The sequence below is a fragment of the Gobius niger genome, assembly GCF_951799975.1.
Source record: "Gobius niger genome assembly, chromosome: 7".
Lineage (NCBI taxonomy): Eukaryota > Metazoa > Chordata > Actinopteri > Gobiiformes > Gobiidae > Gobius > Gobius niger.
Genome location: NC_136858.1, coordinates 25017862 through 25031102, shown reverse-complemented (window position 1 = coordinate 25031102; position 13241 = coordinate 25017862). Strand labels below are relative to the sequence as shown.

Below are 13241 nucleotides of genomic sequence, written 5' to 3'. Positions count from 1 at the left end.
ATCCCAGACAAATCAGATTTCATATGACTGTGTGTTGCATATTTAATGATGGAGGAAAAGTCGGCATGTAAACATGTAAAAGACAAACATCCTGTCACAGCTTCCTGGGCTATGTTAGATGATATTATGGGACCTCTGCGAGCTGTGGGTTAGGAAGGGGGAAAAAACACACACAATGAAGGTGACAATATCAGATTCAAGTGGGTTTGAAAAAGCTATACACTGCGTTCCAAATTATTATGCAAATTGGATTTTTGTGTCTAAAAGGTAAAAAAAAAAACAATAATAATGAAACTCATGGATGGTATCGTGTCTTGGGGCTCTATGAATCACTGACATAAATCTCAGAGACCTGGGATTATTAGTTGTCAGGTTAAGCCCAGTTAAGGGAAAAACTACTGAAAAAGGGTGTTCCACTTTATTATGCAGATCATCATTTTCAAGCAATATGGGAAAGAAAAAGGGACTTTCTGCTGAGGAAAAGTGTGAAATAGTTGAATGCCTTGGTCTAGTTATGAAAACCTTCGATATTTCACGAAAGATTAAGCTTAATCATCATACAGATAAGAGATTTGTGGATGATTCAGAGCACATTCCGTTTTGTGCCGATAAAGGCACAATATGGACGGTTTCTGCCAGACAAACACATCAGATTATGAGAACAGATGCTACAAAGCAGCATGCAGGTATTTGAAGCTGCTGGTGCCTCTGGAGTCCCCCAAACATCAAGGTGTAGGACCCTCCAGAGGCTGCAGTTGTGCATAAACCTTCTATCCGGGCCTCCCCTAAACGGTTAATTGAAGCTGATGAACAGAAACGGCTGCAGTGGCTCAGAAATACATGAGGACTCATTTTCAAACAGTCTTGTTCACTGATGAGCGCCGTGTAACCCTGGATGGTTAACTCAATGGAGTAGTGAATGATTGGTGAATGACCACAATGTCCCAACAAGGCTGTGACGTCAGTAAAGAGGTGGCGGAGTTATGTTTTGGGCCAGAATCATGGGGAGAGAGCTGGTCGGCCCCTTTAGGCCCTTTTAGGATCCCTGAAGGTGTGAAAATGACCTTTGAAAAATATGTGGAGTTTCTGACTGACCACTGTCTTCTATGCTACAAAAAGAAGAGCCGTGCTTTCCCTAACAAAATCCTCTTCATGCATGACAATGCACCATATCATACTGCAAAGAATACCTCTGCATCACTGGCTGCTATGGGCATAAAAGGAGAGAAACTCATGATGTGGACCCCCTCCTACCCTGACTTCAACCCTATTGAGAACCTTTGGAGCCTCAACAAAAAAAACTTCTATGAGGGTGGGAGGCAGTTTTCATCCAAACGGCAGCTCTGGGAGGCTATTCTAACATCCTGCAAAGAAATCCAAGCAGAAACTGTCCAAAAACTCACAAGTTTAATGGATTTAAGAATTTTGAAGCTGCTCAAAGAAGGGCTCCTATGGTAAAATATAACTTGACCTGTTAATATTTTTTTGATTGAAATAGCTTTTGATTTCAGTAAATATGACCTCCTAATGCTACAAATACAACAAATGAGCATTTTCAGTTAATTACGAGCTTTAAAATGTATTGAAACGATGAGTTGCATAATAACTTGGAACAGTGGATTTTGAGGTTTTTAGTATATTTATTTTTGAAAAAAATACTGTTATCACTAGGAAATTTTTTCCACCACTTTTAAATGATCCTCTACCAGTTAAAGACTTAAAAATTATGCTGACTCTCATTTGAGTTGACAATTTAGAAAATCTTAGAAAAATGTCATTTGCATAATAACTTGGAACGCAGGGTACATCCATTTATCTTCTTTTGCTTTTTCTAGTTAGAGATGGAGAATGAATGCAGTTACTTTTATCATCAAATCACCACCACTAGATATTCATATTTCAAACTTCACTGTCTACTGTAAAGTATTTTAATATTAACATGACATTGGTGGTACATGCAAGGCCCTTTCTAACACGACCCCATTCATTTCTCCAAACTTGGCAGAAACACTGATGCGGCCTCATAAACAAATGGGCTATTTTCATGTTGGACACACATTTCTGTGTCTCTAAAGCAAGTCCTAACTCACCCCGACATGTGGAATCAGGCGCACGGAGCGACACGGCAGCCCCCATACCAATGACAGACTTCAAAGGCACTTGCCGCATGTGACCTTGATCCGGGTCAGTGTGCGAGCGCTGCCCTCCATCGCGCTCCCACGCGAGACTCGAGAAATGAGGTCCAACTGACCCCATGCAGCGCTGCACCAACCTGCTCCATTAACATCAGCCTCAGAACGCCCCGCGCACTACTTGGTAATCAGCACCAGTCATATTTCAGATGACTATTTTCTCACACCAAAGCCATCACCGGTATTTTTCCCAGCTGATTGGTCAGCACTTGATACGAGAGGAAGGTAATAGTGGGTCATTTAGGAGGAGCTTTTAACATTTGCGGTCGTATATTCACTTTTCTCTCAGCTATGTATGCAGTAAATAACCTAATAATTTTCAGGAAATCACTTTTTGATGAGAACATGGTCAAAACTAGGATGTAGGAGTCAGTACATATTATGAGCTTCAACCTGCTCTTAACCATGTTACTGTGATGATGTGTTCTCAAGTGCACGAGACAACGCTTGTCAGAATATGGTATTTCAAAGTTTGCTTTCTCGTACCAGTGGACACATTTGTCCTCTGCATAAGCTCCATCCTTCACCGACGCTTGGACCTCTTAGGAGCAGTGGGTGACTTTAGCAGTGGGTGACTTTTCGGTCCAGGGGAGGGGGATCAATCACCAGATCTTGAGCTAGGTTAATGGTCAGGTATACCTCGACTGAATGTCAGAATCTTGGGGTTGATGAACTGCCTAATATTCAACCACTCCCTCGCTTGTTGCAGCGAGTTATGTTATTCCATTCCAGGCACCAACACAACCAGTCCCACATTGGGTTTGTACATTTGCCAAGAGGCCATTAACAGCTTCTGGAATTGAAAAACAAATGTAATTAACAAATTGACTGTAAAAGGGGTAGGTTTGGCGTAGGCTTAGAGGTTATTTTCAGGCTTAATTGCTTTGCAGGTAGGATTAAAACGCTAAATGGGCTGCATGTGTTTGCCCAACCTGTCCAGTAATGCACATTGATTAGACATATAGGACAACACCTGATTTTTTCAATCAATTTCATATACTTTTCAGATACACATAATGTATACTGGCTAATTTAAAAAGCACGAGCCAGACAACTGCAAGCAGAAAGCCATTATATTTACAGTAAGTTATAAAGATATATGGGACTTTTAACACCTTCGATGTAGTTAAAGGTGAGATCGCACACACTTCAGCAGGTACATTAATGCTGTCCAGTGACTTTCTTCACAGCTATATTCAAACAGTGGAGGTTTCCTATTGTCTTTGTGCACACCGTCTGCCATTACCGATTATGTCTTACAGCATCAGGGGCTATGTGCATCTCCAGCGGCGTCCTAAACCAAGGAGTGGATTCAATTTACTGCAGTGTGATCTAATCTTAGTCCTATGGGGCGATAAGCCGGTCTGGTCGCGCTCCTGCCCTATGGTTTCTGGAGGTAAGAGGAATAATGTAAAGCAATAAGTGAGTTTGGCAGATAGATGTCACTCAGCGGCTGATAGGGACCGGGCAGTGTGATGTATAGGGGTTATCCAGGCATGACCTTGGGCCGCTGTAATAGCGAGACCTCAGGGGATTATTTGGACGCTGACATGAAGGGTTATGGGTTCAGCCAAACACAGACGGAGCTGCACAATAATACTAAGCCAGTGAAAAACGTAAGACACTAAATGGGTTCTAACAATGGCGGGAGAGTCGAGTAAGAAACAAATGAGATGAATAAGACAGAAAAGCAAAATACACTTGCAATATGTATCATCCATTAGCTCTAGTAGGTTGACTTTAATGTAGCTGCTCTTGGCTCACCACACAATGGAAGAGGAGTGGCCGCATGAGTAGAAAAAATTAATCGGAAAAAACAGGGTAACATTTCAGGCAGTGTGCCTCCCTCATTGCTATGAATCTAAATTTGTATGATCACATTGTTTTATAATAAAAGCATTTTTTGGGCGTTGCTGTATGACCTGAGTTGTTGCTGTCCACATATTAAAAAAAACATTGATAATGACTTAAATGGGACGATTGTGAAAACTTATTTTTAATGACAGTGATTTTTTTCATCTGTTTGTGTTTTTTTTTTGTCATTAAAGGTATACAGGAGGATTTTCCCGAATTTTAGGAAAGAACCGCCCTCTCCACTTTTAAAAAAAAATGCGCATGCGCAACGCTCTACCTGCCTCCGAGGAGGAAGGATCTCCCAAAAACACTCTGGTCTTGTTTCTCTCTTCTGAAGCCTTTCTCTTCTTCTCATACACTTTGAAGACACTTTTTCTCTTGCGACCCTCTGCCATTTTCAAATGACTCGGTGCGTTCTGCGAGCAGCAATGAATGGCGTAACTCACATAGGCTTGAAAGTGCGCATGCGCAGAAATTAACAAGGAGCGAGCACGCACGACGACCTTACGTAGGCATATCACCAATTGACAATTAGGAGGACCAATCGTCTTGATGATCCACCCGGAAATAGAACATCCTCCGCTATACCTTTAATTGTCCATGAGAGTAAAACTACGCTGACAGAAAAGACAAAGGGAGAGAGGAATATTGTTCCGCAACCCAATTACACAATGGGGATAATTTTTTGTCACTCGACCTTGGCTGTAAATACTGTTAAAGTTAAAGCTAGCCCACAGTTAGCTTTGCCCGTTAGCCTGTTAGCTTCTTCGTAATTTCATTAGTGTGTATTGGGGCCTCCAGGTCGCAGCAGGAAAAGCTGCAAGTGTGGTTTTCTGGCCAGAGACTCTAGGGGGAGATGGAAGACCCCCCAATCATCCCATCAACACTTGTATTACCCCCAGAGGGACTACGAAAAGTAAAATGAGAAAAATACATTGTTCCTAACCTGTTCCTAACCTTCAAAAGAAATGTTCCGTTTTGATACGCAGCATTGGAAAGAAACGGATCCATTCATGATGTCGATAAAGACAATAGGACGGAAACCTGAGAAAGTTATCGGGGACAGTCCTCGGTGATGTAGAGCGCGATGACGGAGGAGATACGGAGATGTGCCTGGCGGAGAGTGTGAATTGTTGTGAATGTAGATATTAATCAGCGCGTGGTGTTAGACAGCTGCCACCCCGGAGCCCACAGTCTGGTGTCAAATCCCCTTCAGACAGCGCAGAAGGACAGGGATGCTCCTCTCAGGGAAAGTGCCTCCCCAAGCGTCGCACAGTTCACGGCTCATGTTTTGGCAGATGCCCTTGTCATAAAAATATCATAAAGCGAGCGGCTGGTGTTGTAGTCATCTCTTGTGTATTTGAGGTAGCAGATGTGCAATGGAAGTACAGTAATGGTAATGAGGGCTTCAGTAGTAAAAGGTGCCAAATTAGACAAAAATAATACATGCAATTGTGATTAGATTTCTTTGTTTTGGAATGAAGATTCAATTTCAACATGTCCAAGAACTTAAATACGAACTTGTTTCTGTGGGGCCGTGGCCTGTTTACTACACTGACACCGGTTTTACACCATATTTCCTGCCTGGCACATCTTTTTGAATGAAGAATGAAAGATTTGTTCTAAGTACTGCACATCACATTTGTAGGAAGAACAGTGGCTAACAGGAGCTGGAGGAAACGGAAGCCGTGGAAGTTGATAGTGTTAGCTGTGGGCCAGACATTAATTTAGCCAAGCTTTATGACCGCACTCTGATCGATTGCCCGTCTATAAGGAGTGGGGCCTTGGGTCTGGACTTAATTGTTCTGTGCTCCTCATCACTCCAGAACACATTTGGAAGTCTGTCTACTCACAGCCTCCTGCATGGGTGAAACTTCAGTGGACTTCCACCAAGAACGAAACAAAGGTCTGGGCGAGAGCAAAGAAATACATCATGCAATATTTATATTGACTGGTGATGTTTCTATTATGTATAAATATATATTCTTTTCTATTCTGTCATTGTATTTATGGGAGGTTATTCAAAAATACAATAAAGTAGCTAGAGTATTATGACATGCATTGTAATGGATTTGTTGTTCTTGCCAATACACAGGCCTAACCGGGATCATCATGAAACAGAAAGTCGAGGTTCATCTGAGACAATGTGCCAAAAGTGACTTTTCATAATCAACATAATTCACAATTCAGTTCATATTATTATTCAAATGTATCAGAGCCCAGCAACGGTTCAAAGGCCTTTTGATGAACAAAAGGCCCCGACATGTGCTCTATAGCCCAGGCCTCAGAGGAGAGCCTCACGCAGCCACTATTGTTTGCAAAAGAAGTTAATTAAGGAGCCGTGCTCTGTGGTGTAGGATGCAGCCTCACAGGTTTGTCTGCCTGACACCATGCGCCGGAGTCATGCTTATGTGATAATTACTGCACTCTCCACATCGGTTTCTATTAATGGAACCACATGATTAACTAAATGACAGATGTAGATCTACTTTATTAGATAGACCAACACTCTGAGGAAAATAATGGGTAAGTCAAAATGGTGCATGTAAAAATAAATAGATACAAAATATGGTAATAAAAACATCTAAAGTTGAACCAATTTATTTAACAAATAAATTCGGATTTATGGCATTTTTAAAAGACCGTGTCTCTGGGGTAATTAATGGTGGTGGTCTATGTGAGCTTACTTCTGGATAATTTAGAGTTTTGAATCATTAATAAAACAGTAAGGGTTTGCTCTTGCTGACCTAAAGCAACTTTAATGAATAAATACACTTGAGCGGTCTTATCTTCCTGCATCAGCTGCCTCTATTATTTGATAAATCAAATAAAAGTACATGTTATTGAGTGTTGAGAGAAGTGCAGAGCAGTGTGATGCAGTGTGCATTATTGGCAGTGCAGCAGACTGTGTAGCAGACTGTGGTGCAGGTGAGATGACGAACAGAACAATGAAACACAGAAGTAGAATAAAAGGATGACTAACCTAACCCACCTGAGCTCGGCTCACATGGATCAATGTCCTCATCATCACTGGGACACTCGGCGGACGCCACCAACAGGTCGTCTGTCGTCTGCAAAACAGCAGCACAAAGAAACATTAAATTCTTCATTCAAATGGCATATACACTGTCATCCAGTAATATTGACAACTCTGATGTAGGCTACATCAGAGTTCTCGACAGTGTGTCGGTACACACCATACCTGTTAACACCCAAGTGGTTATATACAGGACATAGATGGTAGCCATTCAAGAACATGTTCTTAAAAAGAGCAATAAGGCAGGAAGCTCCCCACTCACGGCATGGTTAGATCAGCTACAAGCCTCCACTGTTCTCCAGGGCCTGTCAATCAAAGTCCCTGGCTTAAACTTTTAATTCCACATAACAAATAAGGTGTGGTAAAAAAAAAAAAAACCTTCCCTGAGTTGTTACAGCGATTTTTAGAAAAAAGAAAACTCTCTGGAGCCAGGCTTTTAAGTGGAGTATAGTCTCCATTGGTTTCCGTTTAAAAAAGTTTATTTTGGAGTCACCCATGGCCACTAGAGGGTGGTATTGCAGGAATGTCAGCTTCCTGCCATGAGGACCAAAGAGAAGCACTATCATTGCCCAGTGGTTAACACACATTCAGTTTATTTACATCAATGTTCACCCAGAAACACAAAGGAAGATGGTCTAATCCCAGCTATACTGCCATTGACTTTGGAAATTTGGGTGGGACATAGGATTGGCACAGATTGGCAGTTGTGGCTACAGCGGCTACACCACCAGGTGTACGTGTGTGTGTTTATTTTTTTTATGGGGGGGGGGGATGCTGTTTCCATTGGGTCAGGCTAAAGAGAAAGAGCTTTATCTGTCAACTACAGCAGCTGCCGTCATTGTCCAAGAACACCCAGAAATAAGATCCGATTATTGAAGAACAGGCTGGGCTAAAGTTCACAGAGAAATCGTCAAGTCGCATGCTCAATTTGTGCCCCAGCGTGTGGCAGAGGAGCGCCCTTCAAGGGATTGTTAAGAGCCTTCACAAACGCCCCTGACATTTAGAGGACAAGCAGCAGAGAGTGAGCGCGGCAGATGGGAAACAAAGGCCACTGTGGCAAAGGTTAACTGCAATATGGCCATATACTGTAGTTAAGTTTAAGTAGTATTTTTACGTCAAGAATTAATGGGCCTATATCCTTTTGGTATCATAGTGTGAATCAAATTGTAGTAAATACCGAGCTAAATGTTTAATCAAATACATTTAAATGTGACAGAAAAATCAAATCAATTTTAAGAATAAATAAATATTTACCACTGCCAATATATTATTTTCCTAACTATTGTAGAGCCACCTTGGGGACAGCACAATAACTTTTACTAATGATTTGTTATTATAATAAAAACTTCAAATAGCCTAAACTCTCAGAGAATACTTGAATATTACGCTGCTTGATATCTCTTGTAATGTCTCGTAGTATCGAGTAGAGCCAAACACACGTTATTTGAACCTTTGAATGTGAATGGGAAAGGGCAAACAAGGCGCTGAAATACACTGTAAAACATTAGAGTGCACTGTCCTGTGATAGTCTCGCCTCGGGCCATTTGATCAGCCCTGCGTTAAAGGTCAATTCTTTTTAGTGGAGATGCCTTTTTTGGGGGGCAAAAGAGCAAGGGGACCAAGTCTTAGCAGAAACTTCTGTGTTGGATATCACTTTGCGCACATAGAAAATTTCTACTTTAGGTTTTGTGTCAATAATGTTGATAAAAACTCTTTCGAAACAAACTAGTCACATGTTTGTATGGTCTCTCTCTTTTCTGCTGAATGTACTTCCTGCAAAACAATACCTTTAGTTTAGTTTATCTTTATTTTAGACATGCGCCTTTACAGTAAATTGTAATGTGAATTCCTCCTAAACAAGCACAGATAAATAGGTATGGCATGAGGTTAATTTGATAAAGATGGTTATAGGTTAATTTCATTGCACATTTCTTCTCTGGCTGCGCATCTTAACAAAAATCTGTAAGTGGAATTACCATCGACTTATCAGAGGAGAATTAAAGTTGATGTCACTTGGCCTGCACATCCATTTGGCTGCTTATAATGCGATTCCGCTGCAAGTGTAACATCATTTGGACATTCAGAACACGCATCATCTTTTACATAATAGACCTGGAAATGATAGATCAAAGCCATTAGGGGACTTTGCGGCGGCGGAGTACGGGGGCTGTGTGTTTTCGGTGCACTCGTGTATATGGGGGGCTGGGGAAAGCGTCCAAATGTAGATTTAATTTGCAGAGCGCGGTTCTGATATAGAGTGTTGGCCGTCCAGATGGCAAAAGCGAGCCCATCCAGGAGTGCCACATCCATCACTCGAGCGGCGTGATTTGTTTTTCCTGGCGGGAGATCTTGACACCAAGCACTCACGGGCAGAGCTATACGGGAACCAAGGAATCAATATGCGCCCGTTCCCCCCACCCCTTCAGCCCCCCACCCCACCCTCAACCGGCCACTCTCTCTCAAACCATACCTGTCTCAACCACACTCAAGACAGCGTCACTCCCCCTTCATCTCTGTCCTTCACTTTTATTTGCGAGTGCAGAGGAGCAGAAGTGGTGGGGGGTGCAGGTACCAGATGTAGGTTAAGTCCCTGTGGGTTAACATGGCAGAGGCTTGTGCCCAAGCAAATCACAGAGCAACATGATTGAGTCTGCAGTCAATGTCAGGAAAGAATATATTTGGACTGTCCTCATTGGCCATTTGTATCGAGAAGTTACAGCTAAAAAGACCAAATGGGACAAACAATAACTGCTTTTAATAAGGCAATTTCAACAACATTATTGTGTAATTTGACTGATGTCGACATAGTTCGTTCCATTAAATTTTACTAAAAGTCGTAAACCATTTGTTTTATCATCTAATTGTTGACCAAAATAAATGTAAAATGAGAGGAAAATCATGACTAAAACTGAATTTACCAGTTGCTGTGCTGTTTAGAGTATGGCTCTGTTTGCAAAAATTCTCAGTCAGATGGACGATCTCATTGTTTTTGCGACAGGTTGTGGCAAATATAATTTTTATCGATTGTTTAGCTATGGCAATAAATTGCAAGCCCTGGCCAGGAGATATTTTCATATGTTTGGATTTTCCCACTCCACATTCAATCTCACTGTGAACTTTTCAAAGTATCATGCCTCTAGTATATCTTTAAATGGATCTCAGTGTGTTATGGTACTATAAGCTTGGATCAACACTAGAATGAATTCATGTGTTGCCATATGCCTCTGCCACCCAGGATTAGTTTGTAGGTCAACATTTTGATGTGGTCATGACCTGGTTCAAATCCAATAACATTACCAATTCATGGTGTCCCCCTCCAACTGCTGGCTTCTTCCTCAGCTGTGACAATTCAATGTGGGATATGTGCGGGGCTTACCATGCAATTTAGCCTGTGCGATGAGAACTGAAAGGCAGGTTGACCGAAAAGCCAGAAAGGACACAAAAATGCTGAGATGTTTGGTAAACAACCCATTTTTGGAAGACATTTTGTCTAAACTTCAAATGTGACTGGTGAAAACGCGTGATTAGTCAGAAAGTCAGTCCAATTTTAATGTCCGACAAAAACAGTATAGATTATACTGGGCTATTGGACCATTAGATTTCCTCAAATAGACTGACCTTTCCTTTATTTTTTTGTTTGCTTCTTTTAATTAAATGCATAATGTTTGAAGTTGCTGTGAAAAGTACAATTATACCTGGGCGTTGGACATTGGAGTATAATTACAGTATTTATAATATTATAGCTCTACTTCAAATGTGGCTTAAAAGAAGCTCTTCCCCGAAATGCAAAATCATTTTCTGTGTTTTTCTCCATAAATACTGTCTGTTTTTAGGGGTTCATTAGCCTAGTGGAGTTAGTGATGCAGCAGACATCTTGTCCACAGGAAAGATGCTCCGATAGAGAGGCGTATAAACATGATGTACCTGCAGTTCATTTTATGGAGGTACTTGGAAAATGCTAAGAGCAAAGGCTTGGGGCTCGCAAAGCATCATTAATCCAGTGGTAAAGTGCTGAAGCCATGGTGAACCCACAGCATAGCTCATTTATCTGGCCTGCTCACAGCTCCACACAGCACACTGCAATGGGACTGAGTGAGGAAAGCAGAGGAGACAGCAGGGAATAAAATATATACGGGAAAAAAAACACTCGGGCTGTTTTCCAAAAAGCACAATGTTGTTTAAATACTTCATCAATCTTCATACAGCTGCGTCATAAAATGGTATTTCACTTTTTGGAAATACCAATCTCTTTTTAACTTAGGGGCAGGCTTGAAACCAAAAAAAAAAGATGCACAGTAACTAATGACCCCATAGTTGGATTATAATAGAAAAAAATAAAAAATAAATCCAATTCATATTTCAACTGTAGGCAGACATTGTAAATGGTCTTTATTTATACAGCGCTTTCCCACCAACATTAGGCACACGGCGCACTTTACACTCATGCATTCTCACTCTCATTCACACAGTACACCAATCTCTGCAGACACTGAAAGGTGGGTGAAGTGTTTTGCCCAACGACACAGCATCATCTTGCAGCAACCACCAACATCTCGATTAAAGCCCGACGCGCTCTACCACCTGTGTTACTGCTGTTATTGTATAAAATATTACAATTCTGGGCTGTGCCTACATCATCATCACCAAAAAACAGACACGGTGGATTGACAGGCAACCATTTTTTTTATTTATTTTTATTCCAATAGGGTTTGCCACAACATATCAATTATTTAGCACAATTTTTAAGGGACTACCTAACTGTGTGGCATTTTGGTCCCAGGCCGGATCTTAACGTGAATGTTATTAAAAACACACTTAAATAGGCTTTTGTCTTTTCCATGTCCTTGTTTCAAACCTTCACCTTAATGCGACCCTGTTCACCTTGAAATACATCCCTGTTCATTGCCTACAAAATCCCTGTTCCTTTCAAAATCATATTGAAAGGTACCCTACAGCAAAACATTATGTCCATATAATAATTCAGGGATCGTTAATCACAGATGGCTTTGTGTGTGGTCTTTCTCTATATGCAAAACAGTGTTAAGTTTGGCCCGTTAACAAAAGACGTTTGGGCACCCTTGACTTTGCACTATACTGTTCTCAACAGTATTTTTATAGCAAAGTTTATATGTCTTGAACTCAAAGGAGGTACATTTGCAGTCCTGGAAAAAAAACATCCCCAAAACACAAAAATGTGTAATCCCCCCTTCTACCCCCTCTGACTGAGTCATCCCCCTCTTGTGGGGCTTAGATGGGGGAGAGAGAGCGGTTCCGTGGGGAGACTGCAGCGCTGAGGCCCTGTGCTCGGGAGACACAGACACCTTCTCTGTGATAACCTGTCTCTATGGGGAAGAAGGGCGCGCGCGGTGTTGTCTCTCTGCTCTAATTTGATGAATGCTTCCTGGCACACAACACGCCTCTTTGGAGACGAGCTGAAAGTCGGGAGGACACCGAAGGCATGTGAAGGGTTTATCCGAAGCATGCCTCGGTTGTCCCGCTAATGTATTCCACTGAGAACACCCTGTTTTTCTGGGCTTCTCTCTGTTTTATCCGTGCACACAAGCCCTTGTTTGGTCTACAGTATTTTTTGTTTTGTGCAGAGTTGACTATAACAGAAGCGTTGAATAAAATATCACTTTATTAAATATCCTATTAGTAAATCTATACAGAAATTAGGTAATGTGCAAGGAACAAAAGGAAATTAAAACTAGTCGATATTCTTTGCAGTGGACATATCATGCACATGGGGCTTAAAATAGACTTAAACAGACTTTAACAACACTGATATTTCTATTTCTATTAATTGAAATGATGTCGCTGTAAGAATTGAATAACAAAGAAATATAAAGGCACTACACCTAGTGTAGACCTTGTCTATAGGTTCTTCCTGCTGGCAGCTGAAGGAATAACTTATTAATAATCTAACATGCAGTTTACAGCTTCGGGGTGAACACACTTGGGTTCAGAATCTATATAATGTTGGATTATCAGCTTTAAAAATGTTGAGGACAGTTTTGTATATCAACAACGCAATTGTATTAAGGAAGTACAGTAGTAGTAGTTTAGTAGTTTGAAGAGGGAACAGTGCTTTAAAATGGTTTACAGCTAAAACAATTTAAATTGTATCTCTCATCATCTCGGCTGGACATTTTATTTTT

The 13241-nt window shown here is 41.2% G+C and overlaps 1 protein-coding gene across 21 annotated transcripts in view; it reads right to left on the bottom strand.

Annotated features, from left to right (window-relative positions):
• Positions 1-13241, bottom strand: part of LOC306965589 (neurexin-1a-like) — a 300028-nt gene that overhangs the window by 13410 nt on the left and 273377 nt on the right. For 15 of the 21 annotated variants that reach the window (XM_079560092.1, XM_079560086.1, XM_079560093.1 and 12 more), the window contains one exon: positions 7030-7117. In XM_079560092.1, the coding sequence (XP_079416218.1) occupies positions 7030-7117 (88 nt within the window). The remainder of the gene's footprint in view (positions 1-7029; positions 7118-13241) is intronic. The other 6 variants (XM_079560083.1, XM_079560089.1, XM_079560080.1 and 3 more) reach the window with 1 other exon arrangement.